At 37.6% G+C, this 24578-nt stretch overlaps 1 protein-coding gene across 1 annotated transcript in view; it reads left to right on the top strand.

Annotated features, from left to right (window-relative positions):
* Positions 1-22697, top strand: part of LOC131696227 (cGMP-dependent protein kinase 1-like) — a 39895-nt gene extending 17198 nt beyond the window's left edge. Inside the window, exons 2-9 of the mRNA XM_058984776.1 lie at positions 4194-5063; positions 5121-5810; positions 5874-6112; positions 20500-20597; positions 20791-21001; positions 21730-21961; positions 22031-22380; positions 22469-22697. Coding sequence (XP_058840759.1) covers positions 4194-5063; positions 5121-5810; positions 5874-6112; positions 20500-20597; positions 20791-21001; positions 21730-21961; positions 22031-22380; positions 22469-22631 — 2853 coding nt within the window. The 3' untranslated portion in view covers positions 22632-22697. The remainder of the gene's footprint in view (positions 1-4193; positions 5064-5120; positions 5811-5873; positions 6113-20499; positions 20598-20790; positions 21002-21729; positions 21962-22030; positions 22381-22468) is intronic.
* The last annotated feature ends 1881 nt before the right edge of the window (positions 22698-24578 follow it).

Genomic DNA, 24578 nt, shown 5'->3' with positions numbered 1-24578 from the left:
CGGATACAATTCCGGATCCTGGTGGTAAACCACTTAGTATCCTTGACTCGCCAACGGCAGAAGAATTTTTTCAAGACATTCTTCCTGGTACACTTGTTGATTGATGGCCAGACCGCTCGGCTTGAACCACGGTTTTGAAATCCCTCTGTCCGACATGGCGAAGTACATCATAACATTTCTTTTAAATTTATGCTTAAACTTATATTTTACTTAGGGGTGTGTGACCGACTTGTCGCTGAAATAGTAGCTGTCATTTCCTAGAATGTGGGTGTTCGAGAGCAGCACGAACGACGTCTCGCGGTAGTTGTTCGTCATCCACCGGCACTGCGATTTCACGATCGCTATCTGCTCGTCCGTGTCATCGGGGGACCGAGTCTTCTTCCGACAGATGATGTCCTCCATCTTGAGGGCTCGGTGAATCAAGGCCGGCATCACGCAAACTCGTTTCGTCCTTGTTGTCGAACAGCTTTTTCAACGCTTCCTTCTTCTTCTTCGTCATTACCTTTGCCGGCGGCCGCTACCGGCCTTCCGCTCCACGCTCAGGGATGCCAGGATCTGGTAAACTGTACTCACGGGCACGTTTTCGTCTCGAAAGTGGTCTACCGTAAACTTTTTTCCTCGATGGCCAAGTGTTTCGTAAAACCGCACAACACGCTCGCGGAGTACTTGCTGTTTTGACGCCATCTTCGATTGAACTGACAGCACCCGAGCCAAAAGAAACATGTCTCCCATTTATAGGGAGCCCAGAGAGCAATTCTCTTGGAGAGAAAAGAATTTACGCTCTTTTCTTTAATTACAGAAAGGTATGATTTCACATTGTCATTTTTTATTGAACACCCGTTATATTTCTAATTATTGATTTTTCGCTTTATTCATTCTGCTCCATAGTACGACAAACAAAACTTAATACACTCGAATCTCTCAATTGTACCATCCGATGTATTTTTTAATCTCTCGATAGTACGTTCCATGTACGATAGTACATGGAAATTGAAAAGAGAAAGAGGCGTTCGTATGTACGTACTATATGAATGAGCTGTAGTCTGTTTGCAACAACATTTGGCAATCGAACAAACCGAACCGATTCCAGTTGTGGACCAAACTCTGGCCGCTATCAATGTCGATGAAATAATGATTCCGGGATCCGAAAAAATTCCTTTAGTAACTACCTTTAAGAAGACAGATCGAAGTTTTGGCGATTCTGCTTGTTCTAGAGTTCTCTTGCAAGTGGCAGTTTTTCGTTTTACTGCAAATCCATTTCATAAAAAGGAAAATGGCAAAACAATAACTGTCGTGGAAAAACCTTATTGAGAGCTCTCTCGAGCTGGTAATTATGGAACCCCTTTAGGATCAACACCAGTTCCTAATCAGTCTACTTTTTCATCTCAATCGGATCGGAAGCTATAATCGCGCTGCTTGTTAACAGTGCAGTGAATCAAACGAACGTTTCTACATACAGTCTGCTATCTATATGTACCGCGCCAGCAAAGCAATCAAAAAATAACAGTTGTCCCAAGCAAGTGTGGAAAATAATGCACCGTTACTTTCATTGATGCGGTATCGATCGTTTATGATTGAAACTCAGCAGCAAAATTTGAACAATCTTCGATACAATACAGTGGTCGTTTGTCCAATCCGCCCTTGTGTTCGCCAAGTGGAACAATTTATAAAGGCGCATACTCGTAATGCGGTACTGATAGCATTTAAAACTTTGGCCATGGCGAAAAGTTTGGCTATGAGAAACAGCATGCAACACGTCGTTGCACATGACAATGTTAGAATCAAGATACCCGTTTAGATTGACGATGATAAGACTGGTGTGGGTCTGCACGATCTATCCCCGCGTACAAGCAATAAATTCACCATCGATGTCGAAGTACGAAACGCTGTAAGTTTGAAACCTGGAGAAACTTTTTTCCAGGTATATCCAATGCTGTTCGTATCGCGAGAATGCAAGTTACGTAACCTATTCCTTCATACCTGAACATTCAATACGAAATAGAAGGTGTAAGCAAATCTCAAATCATGCTGTGCACATATAAAGGACAGATCCCTACGTACCAAGCCATTTGCGAAAGCCTTTAATGAAACACCATCAACTGCGAGCAAACCCAACAACATTAACTAAATCATCAACAATCGGAGTTGCAATTCAGCCACCAACGAATGCTGGAACAACAGAATCTACACACAGTGTGTCCGGTCATTGTGATGCTACTTACCAATCAACTGCCAGCACCCCCGACAATAAAGTAAATGACAAAAAATACGGATACGCGATCGTGACCCGTTGGTCCTACAAACGATTCAAACCATGTAATCGTAAAAACCAATACAACATCAAGAGGACAGCATGGACGAAAACTGAGTGAAAGCGGACTAGGGTGGGTGCTCCTATAGTTGAGGTGTACCAATAGTGGCAGTAGTGGGTTATACGCCTAACTAAGGTACCAACCATCAACAAATATTTTTTTTATCGATTCATCGCACTAAAATTATGCGACAATAAAACTGTTATCCTTGAAATTTGCTCAAATAACTATTGAAAAAAATGATTTTCTTAGAATTTTGAGCTCCCTTGCACCTATAGTTGATGTAGTGTACCTATAGTTGCAAGTCCCATAAGAAAGCAATGGGATTTGCAACAATAGGAACCGAAATTAGCGATTGCACCACTATTGGTACATGTGTTCCTATAGTGGTACAAGCGGTTTTGAATACATAAATTGGTTATTAAGCCATCTTTATATTTTTCCTATGAAGTAGGGACTGAAAGCTTTCGTTTAATGTATTAACATTGCCCATAGGTCTATTAATCGATTTTTTATCAAAAGTTTTCCTTAAGCATGCGACTATTGGTACATCCACCCTAAGTGGTTTACATGGCTTCGCGCATGGGCATGGCTACTTGGGACCGTTGATGTTTCTGCTTTGTTTCAATGGCGTGTATTTAGTGCTGAAAACTCCTCGCCTGTTCCTACACAGACGATCTCATAATAATTCGTCTAATTTGCTCAATTCAGGATTTCCGATTTCTCTAACAACAGCATGAAACTTTCGCTGGTGGTGGTGTAACAAGAACTCCATGTGTGTGTGTAAATCCTAAAAAAGCAGGGTGATCGAATTCCCATGAAAAATTTTCTGGTGGAGCTCTTCCTCCCAGACCCACAAAACTTTTTTACGAAGACCCGGAGATCACCCTCAAAAATCGGAGTCTCCGGGACAACCCCGTCAATTTTATTTAAAGATTGGTTTTTTTGCGATTTTATTTCTCAACTGCGGTGGATAAGTGATTATCTAAAAACCTAAAAAAATGTTCCTGTGTTATTTTTCGTTTCAGGCAGTACAAAGCTAGAAAGAGAAATATTTTTTAGAGCTTTAATAAGTAGTGGTCATATAGAAAGGAAGGCGGATTAATAATAAGATGCTTTTACAATCTAGAAGAAAATTTCTTAAAACATTTTTTTCAACAGCTTTTGAGAAGTTTTCGATATTTTATGATTTTTTTAACTATAGAAAATAGCAGGGAATTCTGGGAATAATTCATCAAAGCGGAAGAACTGCATGCATATCCACAAATCCCTTTATTGAGAAACATCGCCACGTCGATGTGGGTGGGGGTTTAACCCCCAACCATTTCATCGTGACGCGCCACTGGCAATGAGTTGCCTGTAATCGAAATGTTCAGCTGTGCTGTGCTAGCTGGAAAGTTAATCCCCTTTGTCGGAGAGGATTTACTCTTCGTTATTTTTATCCAGGAACGTACGTCACTAATCACGTTCAAGAAGAGATAGCTAAATACATCTAGCTGGTAGAGGCACTTTAATTAATTTCCGATCAACGCAAACGTCCCCCTCTCGGTTTTTACTTGATGACCTCTCCTGTGAACCACCGTGACTCAAAACGAAAGGTTGATGCAACTAGATAATATTTCAATCAAAAATTGATACCGATCCTGTGCAGTGTCTACACAGTGTCCGATGTAATCTAAACATACGTTGTTTGGACCTGATTTACAGCATAAAGCTCTCAGAAGCTTCGTTTAATTTGGCACGATAACGGTTTTCTCTGCATTATGACGCTACGTTTCTGATAAATATTTGCTTGTTTGTACACTTCATTCTTTCGTCTTGACAATTAATATAATTGACAATTAATATCATTTTTTTCTTCTTTCATTTTCATCTCACCAGCCTGTACGATTGAGCACACGAATTTATGACCAAGAGTTCAACCCCTCCCGATATGTATCGACAACGAAATCGACTGGCAAATTGTCGCCAAAGGGAACGGAACGTGAGTCTGGGCTGGGTAGTCTGGACGAACGATTAAATGTTTCCAACGGTGTCGCCTGGGACACCAGGCCGGCACAAGCTCCCCAAACACAGCAGGTACGAAAAACACCAGTCGCAACTGTTGATGATCGAATCAGCGCCAGCTCACAGGAAAACGATCGAAACAGCAGCTACGAACAGTTGAAAGAGATTCAACAGACCAAAATACTCCTCCAACTAGCACTGGAATCGAAGCTGAGGGAGCAACCAAACACAGTGGACAGGTCACAACTGGTTAAACTCGACAAGGAAATTAGCGAGCTTCAGAATGAACTCAATCGTCAGAAAATTTTACCAGTCACAGAGAAGATTATCTTGAAGGAAACTGCACCGGCAGCGATGGAAGCACCCGTCCCCAAAATCCACACTACAACAATCCAAACGAATCTCCCATCTCCGAAGCCTGCCCTTCGGAAGCAAGTTACCAAGTCACCCAAGACCAAACTTGCATCGGAAGCATCGGAAACCTCGGATGACTATGACACCATCCCGTTGTCGAAGTTTGCAACCGAATCCGTCCCAGAAGTATTCAGTTCAGAGGAGGATGAACCCGTACCGCCTCAGTTACCACCTCGACAGAATCACGAAGATGAACAAGGAGACACCTCTCAGGACGAAGAACCTACACCTCCCCAGCTGCCATCACCGAGAACACCTCCCGAGTTACACGATATGATCAGCCGGACTGATCACGCTCAATTGAAGATGACCGAAGTTGCATCTTCGGTGGTAAAGTCTTATGATACTTTAGCACATGTGAACCTATTATAAATATATTTATTTCAGATCAATCTAGCACCAACAACTGCACCACCAACCCGAATCCCTCCACCAACCCCCGTTGAAGATGAGCCCACCCAATCGGAATCACGGAAATCTACGCCCCCTCCAAAAATCGAAGAACTAAACAACAGTAGAACAGGCATTCTGAAGAAAGCCCGTAAAGAGGGCGTTTTATCGGACAGACCAGAAGGCAAAAGCTCCCGGGAAATTGTGATCCCAAACCACCCGAAAGCACGAGACGCTGAAGTGCTGATCAAGAAAGCAATCTCGGCAAACGAGTTTCTGAACAATCTGATGGACGAGGAACGACTGAAGGCCGTCACCGATGCAATGTGTTCGATGACGTTTCCACCCAACAGCTACATCATCAAGGAGGGTGACATCGGTGCGCACTTCTTCGTATCGGCCACCGGAACGTACGAGGTGGTCGTCGACAACAAGGTCATTAAATCGTTCGGCAAGGGGGTCGTCTTCGGGGAGCTGGCTATCCTGTATAAGGCGAAACGGTTCGCGTCGATTCGGGTGACGACCGAGGCGAAAGTTTGGATGCTGGAGCGGAAGGTGTTCCAGAAGATTATGATGAAGAGTGGCCGGAAGGAGCGGGAGGAGAACGTAAAGTTTCTGAGCACGGTGTCCATTTTGAAGGATCTGGAAATCGATAAGTTGCTTAAGATTTCTGATTTGTTGAAACGGGTAAGAAGGCGGTTGATCAGAGTCGAAGACTGTGGAGTGTTGATGATTTTTCTTAATCTGTAGGAGTTCTACGCAACTGGGTCTACGATTATACAGCAAGGTGACCCCGGCGACAAATTCTATATCATTCGGGGTGGCAGCGTGAGTGTGATCAAAACGGATCGCAATGTTGTTGACAGACTGGTGGGGACACTTCAGCGAGGTGCATATTTTGGAGAGCAGGCTCTGTTGCATGAAGATCGTCGGATGGCTAGTATTATTGCCAATCCACCGGGGACCGAGTGTTTGACGTTGAATCGAATGTGAGTATGATTTACATTTGTTTGGACAGGTAAATTTCGCCCTACATAGTGAGGAAAATTTATCCGTGATTAATGTTTTACTCATAATACTGTCATTAACACACACCTTCAGCCGCTTAGGGAAGTTGTTAAAGATGAGCGACCAAATCGGCCGTCTAGAGTCTCGATTTATCTTTCTATGATGTATTATTCGGTTTCGCTATTCTTTTCGTGAACAGTTTGAGTTGGCATTTCCAATTTTGTCACGACATATAGGCAGCTTTTGGTTTTGAACCAAGCATATGGGATAATGACAATATCTAATTGACTAAAACAGGTGTGCAAAAATGAGTTCTAGTTATATACGTTATTTGCTGTGTACATGTTTATTTAGAGCTATCCTCCAAATCCCACTGTTAATTAAAATAAAATTCGTTTTTGAAATATTTGATACTTCGCTTCATTCCGATAGTAAACCGAAACAGGACGGCACGGCGCTTAGCAAAAATATGCGCTATGAACCGACAATTACCGCCTCGTATCTCGTTATTCAGCAGCAACCATATAAAACATACTTTTCTTTTAGCTGGAAATTTATTTATGATTAATCCACTTTAAAAGCCCTCGTTAAATGCTCGGATTAGCCTAGTGTTGTAATACGTGATTCAGAAAGACGGATACACTACCATAATTAAAACAACCTTTTCGCATCCAGCACACAGGACAGAATCAGTACTGCGGCCTAACCAAAACGTAAACTTGAAAACATATTGTAATGCAATTTCAGGTATAAATAATCAATTATTTATTGTACTGATTGCACAAAATTTATTTTTATCTGGGAATTAAGCTCGGTTCGGGACAATGCAATGTTTGATGTGAAACAAGTCATTAGTTGTTAGCCTTGTCATGATTATTTTCTGCAAGTGCAATACTGGCCGCTCTTCTTCTAACTTCTGGTGAGGTCCTTTCATGTGCGTGATCCTCACGTTTGTTTTAATCGGCTGAAAAAGTAGAATGATTCATTTGGTAACTCATCAGTTGGAGATTTTTTTTAGATGAGGTGAAATTTGCTACGCCCAGGAGGCAACCATTGGATCGTTGAGGTGAGAATACATGCACAGAATAGAACATTTGGCTAGAAACTGCAGTGGATCTGACAGGAGACGAATTTCGCACCAACTCGTACAAATGTTGGCAGCACCGTCTCAGATTTTAATGAAACTTTCTGTACACGAGAACTGTCACAAAAAACCACTTTGCATACTTTGTTTTTCCAAAAATGATCTAGACTGTCTTTTGAAAAGGGTCAAACTTTTTTTTCCAATTTTTTTCACATGACTGTAATAAAAAAAATGTCAAATCCTGCAAAAAATGTTGTAGGAGTGATTTTTACAAAATTCGTCAAATTTTTGAATAAAAATATTGAAAAAATTCTGCATAGACTCCTACACTGATAAACTCGATTTTAAAAAATATAAACTCGATTTTCAAAAAAACATCCCATCTTCGATTTGGATGAAATTTTGTTCCAAGATAAGTAATTATGTTCCCTACCAGGCATGGAAAAAATCATTTCACGAAACGATCAATTTCAAATCATCCACTAATATGCTCCTACTGTGAAACCCGAGCTCGGCAACCCTTCTTGTGTAGAGTTACGTGTTCATGCGAAAGCGAGAAACCAAACAAAACACTGAAAAAAGTGACAGCGCACGGCAATGTTAGTGTTCACCCAATGATTCATTCTCCATCACATATGTAGTGTTTTGAATGAAAGTAGAAAGGATCGCAAATGAATGCATTCATTCATTCACAAAGATTCATTTCAATACAATCACCAGATTGTTCTAATAAAAAAAACTTGTCGTTCTTGTTTATAGACCTGTGAAATTTTGACTTGGTGATTTCTAATTGTCAAGTAAGTAGCTTGCAATGTGCTGGTGAATAAAAAACAATTTTTAGAATGAAACCACGCTGTACCCCAAAAAGATTCTGTTGCAAATTATCCAGGAGGAGAGCAGAAAATTCCACTGCAAAGCAAATGAGAATTGCGAATGTAAGCAAGCACCGCTGATACTCGAAAATTTCAAAAGGATCATTTTTAAAATGCACCCTGCTGTCTATGCAGTAATGAATTTACCAGCACCGCCGTACGAGAAAACTGAACCGCGCAGCCGTAACATGGATTGTTTGAAAAATACAAAATTGTTAATTATACAATTTTCAATTATACAATTTTCATGTATGTCAACTAAGAAATAACTTCATAAAACGATTCCCTGCATATAACTACATTAATTTCAAGTGGATTCTAGTGTAATATACTCCCCAATAATGAATCGAATACACAACGTAGACCTTAGCCACCAGACGAAACATTGTTTCTCTGATGATCTGTCCGTTAATCCGTCGACGGACCGGTGCCAATAATCGCGTTTTTCAGCTTTCATCAAGTTTTTCATTTGCATTTGTAGCATCGTGTATATTGGGAAAAATTTGGGCGATCCGACGTTCAAAAGTCCCTTTCGCGTAAAATTCTAAGCAGCCCACCACGAAGTAGGAGACTGTTCACTAGGGCATTGCAAAAAAAACTTTTTTTTGAATTCTCAAAGGCCCCCCCTCTCATATTGTGACAAATGTCAAAGTAAGCTCAGATGCCAAATTTCACATCATTTGGACAATTTTAGACCCCCGCCCACTTCGCTTGAAATTTTTTGAAATTGGTACTATGGGAAAATATGGAGGAAAAATACATTAAATGCTATAACTTTTGAAGCAGCAATCAGAAAATTACAATTTATACCTCTTTTGAAAGGAAATTATCTAAGTATTTGAATGAAGATATATTTGTTTCTTGAAAAATACGGGAAAGTGGGGTACTGGGTCATTTTGGCCCCAAAATCCCCTATTTTTAATGATTTTTCTGCTCCGTGATGCAAATCATACATATTTTGTAGTTTTTCTAATGTAAAAAAATTTCAGAAATCGAACGGAACCCTTTTGACCTTAGTTCGAATACGAGAAGTTGGGGTTATAGGGCTTTTTGTCAGTCATATTATATTTTATCATTTTCTCATGCATATATCTCTATTATTCTTCAATCAATTTTCATAAAATGTAACTTATTGAACGTGTAAAATTCTGAGGAATAAAATAAAAATAAAAACGTTAAAGGTAATATTCAGAAACATCAAACTTTTTGATATTTACTCTACAAATCTCATTTTTTTCATTTTTTGTCCTAATACCTCAACTTCCCCTATTTTTCCAGGAATGAAACTTTTCTCATGTGATCCCTAAGCATATTTTACACTAAAAGTAGTAAATTAAACAAGAATTTTGTTGTTAAATGGAGTTAATATGTGCGATTTTATGATAAAAATGTGAAATCGACACTGTATGTCAGGTAATTTGATGTTCCTGAATTTTACCGGTAACGAATTTATTTTTGTTATAATCCTAAGGATTTTGCACGTTCAACAAGGTATAGTTTATGAAAATTGAGTGAAGAATAATAGAGATATATTCACGAGAAAATGATGAAGTTTAATATGAATGTCAAAAGGCCATTTAACCCCAACTTCTCGTATTCGGACTAAGGTCAAAAGGGTTCCGTTCGATTTTTGATATTTTTTTACATTAGAAAAACTACAAAATATCACGGAGCAGAAAAATCATTAAAAATAGGGGATTTTGGGGCCAAAATGACCCAGTACCCCACTTTCCCGTATTTTTTAAGAAACAAATATATCTTCATTCAAATACTTAGATTATTTCCTTTTAAAAGAGGTATAAATTGTAATTTTCTGATTGCTACTTCAAAAGTTATAGCATTTGATGTATTTTTCCTCCATATTTTCCCATAGTACCAATTTCAAAAAATTTCAAGCGAAGTGGGTGGGGGTCTAAAATTGTCCAAATGATGTGAAATTTGGCATCTGAGCTTACTTTGACATTTGTCACAATATGAGAGGGGGGGGCCTTTGAGAATTAAAAAAAAAAATTTTTTTGCAATGCCCTACTGTTCACGGTTGTTCGCGTCGGGTACTCGGTTTGTCTGACCTTTAATCGTAGTGCAAATGCATTGTGTACAACATGGGGAAAAATGTTAGGACTGAAATATATGATCACTTGGGATTTTTGTTGTCCCATGTGGAAATTTCTGCTAGTTTATAAGATTCCCGAGACCAGGAACCACTTACTTCGGTTTTGTAACAGCAACCTTCAAGGGGCACTCTCAGGCTTTTCCGAGGAAACTTAGGAGAGAAAACTGATTTTCCTCTTTCGGAAATTTATAGGCACATTAGAAAATGTTTCCACCATGGGATGGTCAGACTCTCGCTCTTTAGTGTACAAGAAAACGTTGAAAAAGTCGTGGCGTAGCGCTCTTGTTGTTAAGAGATCATGCGGAGTCTCCCCACAGTAGGAAAACTTTACATGATTCTCTCCGCATTTTCCACAGCGGAGCGGAGTGTACTTCTTCGTACACGGCCAAGTAGTATTTACGTTACTATGTTTCATTTGCCGCAAGGTTCTTCTGTATCGATTTTGTTGGCTATTTTCGGCAAATTTGAGACTAAGAGAAAAGAAAGCAATGAAATTGTACGACGGATAGGTATTCTAGAGCGAATCAGTTATAAAATTAGAACGGAAAACTAGGACTAGGCAGGCTCATATGGACATGATCGAAAGGAAATGTGAAGAGTCCTTTGCCTTCTACTAAGTAGGAGTTGGGCGTTGCATCAAAGTCTACTGCATGGTCTTGGTACATTTCTCTTAGTCTTAAATTTGCCGAAAATAGCCAACAAAATCGCTACACAGGTGGTATTTAGTTAAATCTCGCATATATGCACACTAATTCAAGTTTGTTATGAATATATACCAAATTCGTTACTGATACTTCTTGCATGTATCAGGCAACTATAGCAGTTGGGAAATTGGATTCTGAGATAATTATGACTTTCATTGGTTTAGTTTTCGATAAAAATACACTGAAAACACTCAGTTTGGACAAGGAAAAGTTTTTTTTTCAAATAACTTTTTTTCCTTGAAAGTGTCCAACTTGAATTTTTGACGGTAGGTAGGGAACATAATTACTTATTTTGCAACAAAATTTCATGCAAATCAAAGATTGTTTTTTGAATAAAGACTTAAAATTTTTAAAATCGATTTTTTCAGTGTAGGAGTCGATGCAGAATTTTTTGAATTTTTTCTCATTCAAAAATTAAACTAATTTTGTGAAAATCACTCCTACAACATTTTTCGTAGGATTTGTCATTTTTAGACTATAGCCATTTGAAAAAATTGGTAAAAATGTTTGACCCTTTTCAAAAGAAACTCTAGATCATTTTTGGAAAAACAAAGTATGCAAAGTGGCTTTTTGTGGCAAGGTCTTCATGTACAGAAAGTTTCCGTAAAATCTGAGAGGGTGCTGCCAACTCTGAATACGATTTAGTACGAAATTCGTCATTTATAATATTCCAAAAACTAACCAATTACTGAGTGGATTAGTGTTTAAGAAATTGGCGATTTGACTTAGGACGTTTAACAGAAATTATCGTAACAAATCCAACTGCCAGAGGGACTATAAAGTGGGCCATACAAATTGGCGCTGATAATAAATTCGCGATTCGTAGGTTCAGCGATATGGAAAGTATCAATTTCATTAAACATATAGAATCCATAGAAGAATCTTAATATCTAAATAAACAATTAATTATTATTTTTTCTCACTTGACTGACAACATTGCCGACAATATCGTGTAAAAGTGCACAGAAGGCTTGAATGTACTATGAGCGATACTACGTTTCATAGCGGAACGTCTGATTCGCCAGACTTCGCAACCGATTCTCCATCTACGGGAAAACTGCAGAGCTAGTGCTATGATCCTAATGATCGCTAGGAATTCTTCCTGGCTGGAGCCCAAACACATGAAGAGTGACTTATGAAGAAGCCTTGCCCTCTGGTTAACCAGGCCCGGGGCCAATTTTGAATAACGTTTCATTTAAACTAATAATATCATAGAATTGAGCAAATTCGCGTGATGATGCAGAACTGGTTCCAATTGCAAGAGGCCAGATCGAGCAAATAGAAGATTAACTGGTTTAACCGCATTTTCAAATTGCATGCCAGATCAGAAAATTAAATTTCGACACACTTTTCGTTCGAACATTTTCAGGATATTTTCTGCTCATTTCGATTTAGCGTCTTTTATATTTTGCAAACGTGTAGTCTAGTCGTAGTCGATTAGCCCCTAAATAGTTTCTCTTGAATATTCATTGCTGTAACTTGTAAATAAATACTAAAAATCAAATTTAAAATCAATAATTCGTTGATGTACTATTGCTTTTCTTGTAGTGAACATATATTTAAGATTTATAGTTTGTATTTTAGTTGTTCAAAATTGTTTTTACTTTAACTTTCCAAAATTTCATAGAGTGTCTAATGATTGTATCAAGTCATCATAAGTGATACATTTATGCAATAATTGTTAAGTCACTCCCGAAACAAAATCCTGGTTACGGGCCTGTTTAAGTTCTATGCATTTTCACTTTTTCGCCTTTTGTCATTTTGCCTTTTTTCATTGTTACAATTTTTGTACTTCCTTTTTTGTTCGTTTGCCTTTTCGTATCTTTTTGCCTTTTTTTATTTATCTATTTTTTTATTATTTTGATTATAGAGGTTTTAACCTTAAGGTCATTCGCCTCTTCGGGTTAGAAAAATCTCTTATGAAAAATTTCTAACCCTATGTGCGGGGTCGGGACTCGAACCCAGGTGCGCTGCGTACAAGGCAATCGATTTACCAATACGCTACGCCCACCCCCTTTTTTATTTATTTGTCTTTTGCATATTTTTGCAATTTTTGTCTTTTTTAACTATTTTCATCTTGTTTTGCAATTCTGATCTATTTCCTCCCATTCTGCATTTGCTCCGTTTTAGACTTTTTAGAGAACAGACATAAATTATCAAACGCGAAAATTGCCCAATATTATCTACCCGCTTCCCAAATATAATAATTGTTTTTATCCCCTATTCCCCTGGTACCTAGAGTTCTTTAAAAGAATTTTTTCTTCAGTAAACACATATTACTTAACGTTCTACCCTTCCTTCATATGTCACAACATGTTACATTTGATCATACCCTGCCTTAAAAGTGTTAGGTAATTTATATTATATTCCTTACCCTTTTAGCGGTTTTGTCAATTTTGGCCTTTTGGCATTTTTTTCCACTTTTGCAAAAATATGCTAGGTACCGTAAACCGGGATGACTTTGATCATCGGGGTGACTTTGATCACTCGAAACTTTTTTCGTAGATCGCTTATTAACCCAGAATAGTCTACCGAATCATTTTAATTTGAAATGATTTTTACTCTAAACTTATAAAATACTGATTTGTTATACTTTTTGAGTATATTGTTCGGTTTTTGGGTACAAAAACTAGAAATAAAACTGAAATTTGACATTACCTGTTTTTACGAAGCTTCGTTAAGCGTCTATTTTTTATAAAACAAATAAATCTCATATTTGAGCAAGAGTAATAAATTACAAGCGTGTTTTTATTTTCCTTTAGACTGGGGTATGCTAAATTTAGTTTTAAGAGTTTGTTTATTTTTAATACAGTTTTTGTGAAACTAGTTGGCAATTATTTCAAATTATTTTAAGCTAAAATTCGTAACATTTTTTTATTGTTCAATATTCCAACGTGTTAAATAGATGAAGCTTTTTGTACATTGATAAAATACTGAAAAAAAATTTTTGGCAGTTTTAAAGTTTTTCAGGATCTTTTATTCTAGTTGGACACAAATTATACGAATTTTGGTTACTGAAATTTTACAGTACATTGAAATACTTTGTATAATACCAAATAACATCAATTTAACAACGAGTATCTTTCCAGAGTTAGTTTAAACAAACATTTGAATGAAAAACATTGACATCATCAACTTAATGTGGGTAAACATGCATGTTATCAAAGACACTCCGGAACACGAAAACGGACTTCAACTTGAAATCATTTTTAAGAAAGTAGCTGTAAGCGGACAATTTTAGGTAAAACCATCCAATGGTTTAAAAATATTAAACTTGAAAAAAAATGTGTTGCATCTAAAAATAAGGAATGATTACTTCGAAAAGTGATCAATGTCACCCCGGTTTACGGTACTTGCTTTCATTGTTTTTTTTGTTTTGCAATTTCCGACAATTTTGTCCTTCTTAATATTATCATTTATCTTTCTACTATTTCTGTCTAATTTTCTATGTTCGTTGTTGTATCGTCCTTTTCTGCGTTTTGGATATTTTCATCGTTTCACTTGTCTTTTTTTTATTTTTTCTGTTAAACTATGTTTATTTTTTCATTTAAATATTTCTTCAATTATGGCCTCGTTTAACTTTTGAATTGTTTACGATATGTTTACTTTTTAACCTTTTCTGCATTAGATTTTGTTTATAATTTTTGGCATTTGAATTAAACGGGGCTCAGATATTTGTGGCGCTAAAGTTCTAAGGGAAGGGGTTTGAAATTATGTGACGCCACAGAGATAATATTTCAGAATGAAATAGTTAGTTTTAACTTTATCTGAACTTTCATTTTACTGCCAAAAACTTTTTGTTATTTTTTTATTTCGATTATAGAGGTTTTAACCTTAAGATCATTCGCCTCTTCGGGTTAGAAAAATCTATTATGAAAAATTTCTATCCCTATGTGTGGGGTCGGGACTCGAACCCAGGTGCGCTGCGTACAAGGCTGCCAAATACTATAGTGGCCACTAGGGTGTCCCAAAATGACATCATGTTAAAAAAAAGTCATCGGGTTCACTTCTTAAATGAAAGGTTAGGGTGTTAGCATCACTTTCTTCTTCGGAGTGAATTTGCTAAAACGCTTCCTACTGGTGGCGAATTTTGATTTTTTGAAAAATGGGCCGATTTTGCATAATATTTCAAATTTATGCCTGTTAAAGTTGTCCTGAAGTGTCTAAAACATTTTTTTTAGCATTTTTTGTTTTTCTGAAGATCAAATGGAGAAGTTGGTTTGTACAAATTTTGAATTATAAGAGCGGCAGAGCCATTAAAACATAGTAAAAAGTGAAATTTTTGGTGTTTTTCAGTATTTTTTCTTCAAAACTGGGTATCTACAAAATTTTGAAAGTATAGAAAACACTTTACATAGTTGAGCCGAATACAGGGGCGAAGAAAGTGTATAGCTACTGCTAATGGGGTATGAGTTATTTAAGTTTTTGTTAGATAACCTTTGACATTTTTAGCAATTCATCAAAAATAATGCTGTTCCAAAAAGTAAATCAGTTCAAATGTGCTTTGACCACACATTGTGTTGGCGGATATCCTTCCGCCTAGTGAAATGTATTAACTGTCGTGAGAAAATAATTTTCGCTCCTTTTATTAGCAGCGGTTGCTATGATAATTTCGTTAGAGTTGGCAACCCAGGCAACCCACTGAAAGAGTCATGGCACAGTTGACAACGAAAGGGGATGAATGTACAGAAAGTGCGCGAATGGATTGGCTTGCACACGATTGATGAGCTGGCTTAAGATCAGTTAGATTCGAACCTTTGTATAATTAACATCAAAATTTAATGTGAATTACAAAAACGAAATGTTACTGGAAGTAAAGAAATTGAAGTGCAAATAAGTGTTTCTATCTTACTAAACTAACATACAGTCCAGAATTTTCCACTATTAGGCTTAAATTGAGCCGAGCACATTGTTTTTCGGAAAATAGAAGGATAATGATGAAAAATGACGTTTTCTGTACGTCTTTAGGATGCCAAAACGAGGTTTAATCTGATGATTTTTTTGTAACTTAAATTATAAAAATAATGATAACTTTGCTGATGACGCCAAGTCTTAGTCCAAGAGTTAATTCTCCATAATTACTTCTAGGAGGCATCTTCAACAAACGAATTGTGTCAGAAGATGTGCTGTATCCTGTTGTAAAACTTTTTCGAGGATATTTGCCCCAAATTTGACTATTTCGGAACTATGTGATCTAAACAGTAAATATCAGTTTTCAACACTCACCTCACTCTATTGCATTTTTATCCACTTTAAAATTCCTAACATGGAAATAACACCTTATTTACAAAACGTGAATACGACAATCAACTTAGCCTTCAAAAAATTAAAGGGTTGTGTACAAGACACGACCGCAGTTACATTGAAAATGCAGCATTATTAACCCTTAAAGGCGCAAATGAATTTTTTTCCATTATCTATTCGTCCTAATGAGGACAGTTTGCTAATAACTATGTTTTGGGATACGGAACGCGAATCCTTTGAAACAATTCGAACTTTGCCGGCGATTCGTTTCTGCTGCATACACACAGACGAACATTCTTCTTTCGCAACTCATGTCAAATGAGCACAAGGCGATCTCTTTTATTAACTGTTTGGTGCAGATGGAAGACCATCCTTTTGGGCAGAATTTTCTAATTGATGTTTTTCATTATATACTCGTCCTAATAAGGACGGTTTGCTAACAACTATGTTTTGAGATACGCAACTATAATCCTGTGGAACGATTTGAGCCTTGCCTACACGGCTGATACGCACGGAATAAACCAGCAATTTGCCGTCACGCTTCTGTTTCGCCATCGTCGTTTAAAGCTGCGAATAAAATCCTTCCAGCGCACACAGACAATCGTTCCCTTTCCGTAGCTCGTGATCAAATGAAATACCCCTAACAGCTATCCTACAAGCAACAATAGTAATAATCCAACTGGTTCTGCCAGCAGGACAGGCATGGCAATGAAGAAATTCGGTCAAAATTTATATCCAGCGATGAAATGTGTAGGACGTTTATGAATGTCGAGATGAGGTCTGTGTTAGGGAAAGTCTTCCGCAAATTTGTGAAAATTGTATATGTTTTCCCTATTAATTGCATATTTACGTATTTGTCAATAGTGTGCTAATATTAATTTGCTAACAATTTTTTACTGGTAATTTTCGGAATCGATTGGTGTTCGAATCATGAAAATCCGTCAATAATTAACAAAAAGTAAACAAAACTTTGTTTTCTTACATTTTCCCAATGTTTTTTCAATAATACGGATTTTTCAATAGTGTTCAATTGAAATACCAATTTATAGTTGCAATAAATTTTAAGTTGGATATCTCTGAATCTATTAGTATTTAAATGACGCAAATCCATCAACAATTAACAGCGCTACAGTCATTTAAAATTATGCAACATTTTCGTGACACAGTTCGAAATCAGATTTTAGTTTTACACCTAGCCCCAGCCCCATATAGTAGGGTAAAGCATTTTCAATACTAATATACGCCATAACTTGCCATTAACTCGACATATTTGTTTAATTTTAGTGATTTTCAAACCTGCTAGGTGGCTATTAGTATACAAAATAATTAAAAAAATAATCGTCAAATGCTCATAAAAACCGTTTCTGATGTAATAGATACAAGCGAAAAACGCCATTTTTCCTTCCATTTTCCGAAAAATAATATGCGAACTAAGCACACTTAAGTTGTTTTATTTTGTAGAACAGTGTTATTTTTGATGAATATCATAAAATGTCAAAAGGTTATTTTACAAAAACTTAAAGAACTCATTTATTTATTTATTTATTTATTCTCATTTTTCATCTGACCTGTGTTGGTCTACATGAAATGTTTCTAGAAAGGAAAAGCCCATTTCAGGATATACTTCAGAAGCAAGCCTCAAATGGGCGTAAAAACCCATCATCTTTTCACATTTTTCGCAGTTGATTACAATGATTTTACACTACAATTAAACATAATCACATATTTTTTCCCTTTTTTATTTCGACTATGTTAGTCACATTTTCTTTTTTACGTACACAGTATTGCAAGAACAAAAATTACAAATATTACAAAAATGGAATCTTAAAATCTAAGTCAACCTTCTTAGTCTATTTTTGAAAACAGCACAAGATACAGAAAAGTCAAAATGGTCATAAACCCTATTAAAACACATCGCCCTAATGGGTTCGTTCTGACCATACTCTGTGCGCTCAAATTCCAGTCTTAAGAAGTTATGCGATCTGAGATTTCTAGGGGGCACATAGATATTTATTTGTGAGAGAATATCTGGAGCATCTATTTGACCAGTTAATATCTTCCCAACACATACTGCTCTAAATGTGTTCCGCCTTTTCGCTAGGGTTTCCATATCGAGCAGACGACAGCGATCGATGTACGGTGGTAGCTCTGCTGGGTTACGCCATGGGAGAGTTCTAAGAGCAAAACGGAGGAATCTTGCCTGCACTGCTTCTATTCGGTTGATCCAAATGTTCGTATAAGGACACCAAATGGGTACTAAAGCTTCCAGGACAGATCGAACTAGCGAGAAATAGAGTGCCCGTAAACAATATGGATCAGTGAATTCTTTGGCGATTCTTGTAATGAAGCCGAGATTTCTATTTGCCTGTGCTATAACATGAGAGTAATGATTTCTGAATGTCAGTTGTGAGTCCAGGAGTACTCCGAGGTCTCTGATAACTGTCATTCTCTCTAGCGATTCCCTGAGATGGTGTAGCTCCAGAGTATTGGGTTTTTTTTTCTGCGAGTAAAAGATATTATGGAACATTTGGCCACGCTGAGAGCCAGCAAGTTGCGACTACACCAATTACAAAAAGCATCTAAGTGTCGCTGTAGTGCCACGCAATCTTCTATTGACCGCACAATGAGAAATAGTTTGAGATCATCAGCGTATATAAGTTTACACCCTGGAGGTATAACATAGCAAACGTCATTGAAGAACAACGAAAGAAGCAACGGTCCTAGATTGCTCCCTTGAGGCACTCCCGACAAGTTAATGAAGCTGTATGACTCGCTATTTCCTAATTTTACAGATAGAGAACGATTTACGAGATATGATTTAAGCCACCCTGTGAAATTTCACGAAGCGCCCAGCCGCTTTATCTTTGCCAGTAGAAGAGAGTGGTCTACACGATCGAATGCAGCCTTGAGATCCGTGTATACAGTATCGACCTGAGATCGAACTTCAATATTTTTAATACAAAGCGAAGTGAATTGGGCTAGATTAGTAGTTGTTGTTTTCAGGCAGAAAAAAGCCATGTTGATCCTTCGATATGTATGCTTTGGTCTCACGAAACAGCACGTTTCCTACACTCAGCCAAAAAATACAGTGAACTGCATAAGTACATCGTATATTTTTTAGCCAGAAGCAGGACGTATGTAAATCATAAGACTATCTTATGAAGCGGCATTTATTTCGTCAAATCGGTTTACTATGATTTAATTTTCCATAACGCATCTTTGAATTATCATAAGACAATATTATACATTTCTCTTATGTTTATGAGAAACATAAGATGCTCGTATGAAACTCGAACGACTGGCATATGCAATAACTTATAAAATGTTAAGGTAATTATACAAGTCGTATGTTTTTCATATTAATCTTATGAAAACATAGTTTTGTTATTTTTCTTGTCATCATAAGATGAATCTTATGAAATTCGCTATGCATTTTGCCTTAGTGTACTAATGTCTCAAATAACTTTGATCCAGCGCAGAGTGAGGTTATGCCATACCCTATTGGCCGTAGCTATAAACTTTCTTCTGCAAAATTAGGCCCCTGTATTCGGCTCAAGTGCTTTCTATACTTTTAAAATTTTGTAGATACCCAATTTTGAAGAAAAACTACTAAAAAACATCAAAAATTACTTTTTACTATGTTTTAATGGCTCTGCCGCTCTTACAATTCAAAATTTTTACAAACCAACTATCCAAACTTCTCCATTAGGACCTTCAGAAAATAAAAAAATGCTGAAAAAATCTAAGGTCGTTCAGGAGCACTTCAAGAGGCATGCATTTGAAATTTTACCCAAAATCGGCCCATTTTTCAAAAAATCAAAACTCGCCACCAGTAGGGAGCTTTTTACCAAATTCACTCCGAAGAAGAAAGTGCTCTAAATACTCTAACCTTTCATTTAAGAAGTGAGCCCGATGACTTTTTTTTAACATGGTGTCATTTTGGGACACCCTAGTGGCCACACATATACTAAAATAGTGAACTACTCTATTATTGGTTCAGGATCATCTCTCTAGGTTGCTTGTTCAAAAATAAAATGTATCCACTCTCCACGCGCTAGAGAATTTTTTATATTTCTACATTTTTCTGCGATTCTAATTTTACCCCTTATATCTTTCAAAGGACTGATATTTTCTCCAGTTCTACCTTATTTAGTTCAAGAATTTTTTCTAATTTTATAATTTTCTTTAGCTTAAGAAGTATCTCGTGCACTTACATCTTTTCCTGTTCAAGGACCTTCACAAACTGCAGTTTTAGTTTAATCTTCCGATCTTTCTCGAGCCCTAGTTAAATATTTCATTAAAGTGTAATACAGAAGACAATAGAAAAATACTAACAATTGGTTTCTTTCAGTGCCTTCAACGAGTTCCTTGGAGGTTTGGAGAAATTACGCGAAATAAAACTGTTCGATGATATGCCTCGAACTTCCGACAATCGAAAAACAATTTCCGGTAAGTTTAACGTCAATCATTCATAGTTTACATCCGCAACAAAACGGAGCTTCTCCCGCAGAAGCTGGAAATGCTAATGTGGATCCCGAAATTCCCCATTCCCTGTCATCGTCACTTAGCCGTTTGACAGTGAATGGCATTATATTCATATTATTTACCCTCGCTAACTCCTGTGTGACCTCCCGCCGCACAGAGTACGCCCACATCCAGCTGCACGACCTGACCTACATCGGAACGCTCGGAATCGGTGGTTTCGGACGCGTCGAGCTGGTACAGTACCGCGACAGGCAAACGTTTGCCCTCAAATATCTCAAGAAAATCGAAATGGTTCGACAGCAGCAGCAGGAGCACGCTTACAGCGAGAAGGACATCATGCTGAGCTGCAACAGTTCGTTTATTGTGAGGTAGGTGGTGCGTCCTTGAGTTGGGTGGTGGGGGTGGCAGCCGGTTGGGTTACATCCGTTTCGAGTGTTTCCTCTGGAATGTTTCCTACATTATTTTGTAAAAGGTTCCGCGGTCGGATTGCATTAACGGTTGAATGGATTCAGACGATGGAATGTCATTGTCGGAACGCTCGTGGTAATTATTTTAAATACCAAGCTTTTTGTTTCCTTTTCCGCCACGATGTGTTTTCCGTGTAATGGAGGTCGGCAGGTTGTTTGGTTGAACTCATTTGTGTAGCACTATGCTTACTAATTTATCTAATTAGTAGTTTATCAACTAACTGCATCCGAAACTGCACTCATCAAAATGCACAAACCGAATTTTGATTGAAAATTATAACCGCATGTAGCAGCAGCCACCCAACTCTGGCGGCTTTGTTGTTGTGACATGTGCTAGCCACGTACGTTAAAAACAAACAGTTTTTAGTTTGCATGCCTCGCAGCTGATGTGCAATTGGCGGTTACATTATGGTGAAAATTCCTTCTGCTGTTATTGCTCCCTGTTTGAGGCGTTCATAGATGGAACACAACATCATTTACATAATTATACAATATAAAGCAACAAGGAATGAATGACATGGTGTTTGATGAAAAGAGAATTTTTAATCGAGATTTACGGTATTGATGAACTGCTAGATTAGAAAAAAAATAAGAATTCAATTTAAAACTGACACTCTCCTTCATTCTAGACTGTACAAAACGTATCGCGACAAAAAATACCTCTACTTCCTGATGGAGGCCTGCCTCGGGGGCGATGTGTGGACCATCTTGCAGAAGAGCAAATATTTCGACGAACGGACGGCACGTTTCATGACCGGCTGCGTGGTGGAAGCGTTCGAGTATCTACACAGCCGCAACATGATCTACCGGGATTTGAAGCCGGAGAATCTAATGCTGGACGAAAAGGGTTACATAAAGCTGGTAGGCATAGTGAAATCGGTTCTTAAAAACTGGCCCATGCTCCGGTTATTTAGCAATTCCCTTCCGTAGGTTGACTTTGGCTTCGCCAAACGGATCGGAGCGAATCAGAAAACGTGGACCTTTGCCGGGACACCGGAGTACGTTTCGCCGGAAATCATTCTCAACAAGGGGCACGACCGAGCCGTCGACTATTGGGCCTTGGGGGTGTTCATCCATGAGCTGCTGGTCGGAAAACCGCCCTTCCGGGGTAAAAACCACATGAAAACATACAATGCCATTCTGCGGGGAATCGATATTATTGAGCTGCCGTCGAGAATTCCGAAAAAGGCGCAGGTGCTGATTAAGCGACTGTGCCGACAAACCCCAGCCGAGCGGCTCGGTTACGGCAAAAATGGAATTGCTGATATTAAAAACCACCCGTAAGTAATCCCGACTCGGTTGTACAGTGTCGGTTTCACTGTCAGATTAACATAAACATTTATTTCGGAATCGTACCTATTTTTCCAGCTGGTTCGCTGGCTTCGAATGGCAGCGGCTTAAGGATCGCACCCTACCCGCTCCCCTGGTGCGACCGATACTGTCGGACACCGATCTGTCCAATTTCGATGAGTACCCGAAGGATCAGGACGAACCCCCAGATGAGACATCCGGGTGGGACATTAATTTTTAATTCCACTTAAATCGATACAGACTAATTGAAATTAATAAATAACCTCGTGCGAGTGTGCTTAATCCAGTGGGCTTTTTTCGTGTAAGCTGAGAGTGAAATTATTGGCTTTCCGCATGGGTGCACTTCTTTAACAAGAACGCATTGAAAAAGTTCCAGGTAGGTAACGATGGTTCATCCTGCAAACAGAAATTCATTCGAAGCGTGAAGGCAGTTGAATCTATCTAATTAAAATTATGGTACATGTCTGTGCGATGTGCGCTCTGTTTGTTTGTTCTCGGGCGGAAAACAAGTAAATATGATCCAATAAGAATCAGAAAGCATAATGGTCATTCCAGGAGTTTTCTGACAGCACACACATGAGTAATTGTGGTCGAATTACGGCAAACATTATTTATTGCTGCTGTTGGTGTGACTATGCTCTCACATCGGATGAGTTTGAATAGGATGACCGTATCAGGTGAGTTAAAATCCAGGACAGTCGAAAAGCACTCCCGTTACTTCATTCGAACGTGTCCGACAAAATTCTTTCCAGGTTTTCGGCAGACCTTAAATATTGTTAGTAGGCTGTCCCAAAAAAAAATCGATGTTCGAAAAGTCATGGTGCTCAACCCTATAATGAAAGATAAGCATATTTTAAGCACTTTTGTAGAACAAATCAAGTTTCTAAAAAATCATCTAGAGGCTCCGCAAATGCGATTTATGAAAAATGGTCATTTTTGAGCAAAATTGTCGTATATAAGTGGTTTTCGCTACTTTTTCAAAGCCCAATTATTTTTAAAATATTTTTTTATTTTTCTCTGGACCTTAGAGAATAAATTCCATTTAAAAGTTTTTTTTTACAAAAAGTCTTTATATTAATTATAGAACCTCCTAATCATGGCAAAAAAAAATTTTTTTGTTTCATTTGGAAGAAAATCCACACAAAACGAATGTCAATAATTTTTTTTTTCAATTAACCAAAGGCATGTTTTGGAAAGTACTATTCATTGCAAAAATTTTCGTGAATAAATGTTGTGAAAATTCGGTCGAGGGGCTGAGATATAGCATTTTTAGTAAATGCTTTCAAACCGTGAAACTTTGCTACATTTTTTTTAATTGTTCAATATCTCAACCGTAACTTGACCAGTGTAAGCATATTGGGTGTCAAATAAAAAGGATTTCTCACAATCTTACAAAACATTTTCATGTGTGGAATCTACCATCTTATTCTAAGGTAGTTATTGAGAGATTTATGGGATTGTGCATGATCAACAACTTTTTGATAACACCAATGATGCTATAACCTATGTAACATTCACGATTGATTAGATTTATTTATTAATGCGAATGTTTCATAAGTCTTGTAATAAAACACTTAAATTGAAACCATTTCATATGTTATCGAATAAATATGTCATGATTCAAGTTTTAGAAGTTATTTTGACTCTGCGTATTTTGGGTGATAGTCAGTAATAATTCGTTTTTATCAGTGTCATTTTTAGTGACATCTCGTAGAATTCTCCACATAAAGCTACTGTTCTTTCAGTACGATCATTACTGTCATTTAAGTTTGAACGGGAAAATACAGGAAAACGAAAATAGCAGTTTATTTCCTCACCGATTTTGGCCAAGAAAATTACTGATTGAATTTAGTGAAGATTTAGCAAACGCAGTAGAGAAAATCTAAAAAAAAAATTCAATGAATAGTACTTTCCAAAACATGCCTTTGGTTAATTGAAAAAAAACCTGTTTTAATCCACCTAGCGGTGCAATTGTGCCTTTCTCATTTCTCTAAACTATGGCACGGAGACTTTTTATGTTCAACATAATCGTGGAAATGTCCATTACATTCTTAGTACAGTTTGCACTTATACACAATGGCATGCCAGCCACGAACTTGATGAGCTACGTGTCGACGGTGAAACACTTGAAACAAAAAAATATCATACTCCATTAGCCTAATCAGCA

This window comes from Topomyia yanbarensis, unplaced genomic scaffold (genome assembly GCF_030247195.1).
Source record: "Topomyia yanbarensis strain Yona2022 unplaced genomic scaffold, ASM3024719v1 HiC_scaffold_96, whole genome shotgun sequence".
NCBI classification, from domain to species: domain Eukaryota; kingdom Metazoa; phylum Arthropoda; class Insecta; order Diptera; family Culicidae; genus Topomyia; species Topomyia yanbarensis.
The sequence above is the reverse complement of the archived record's forward strand: the minus strand, read 5'-3'. Positions and strand labels throughout refer to the sequence as shown.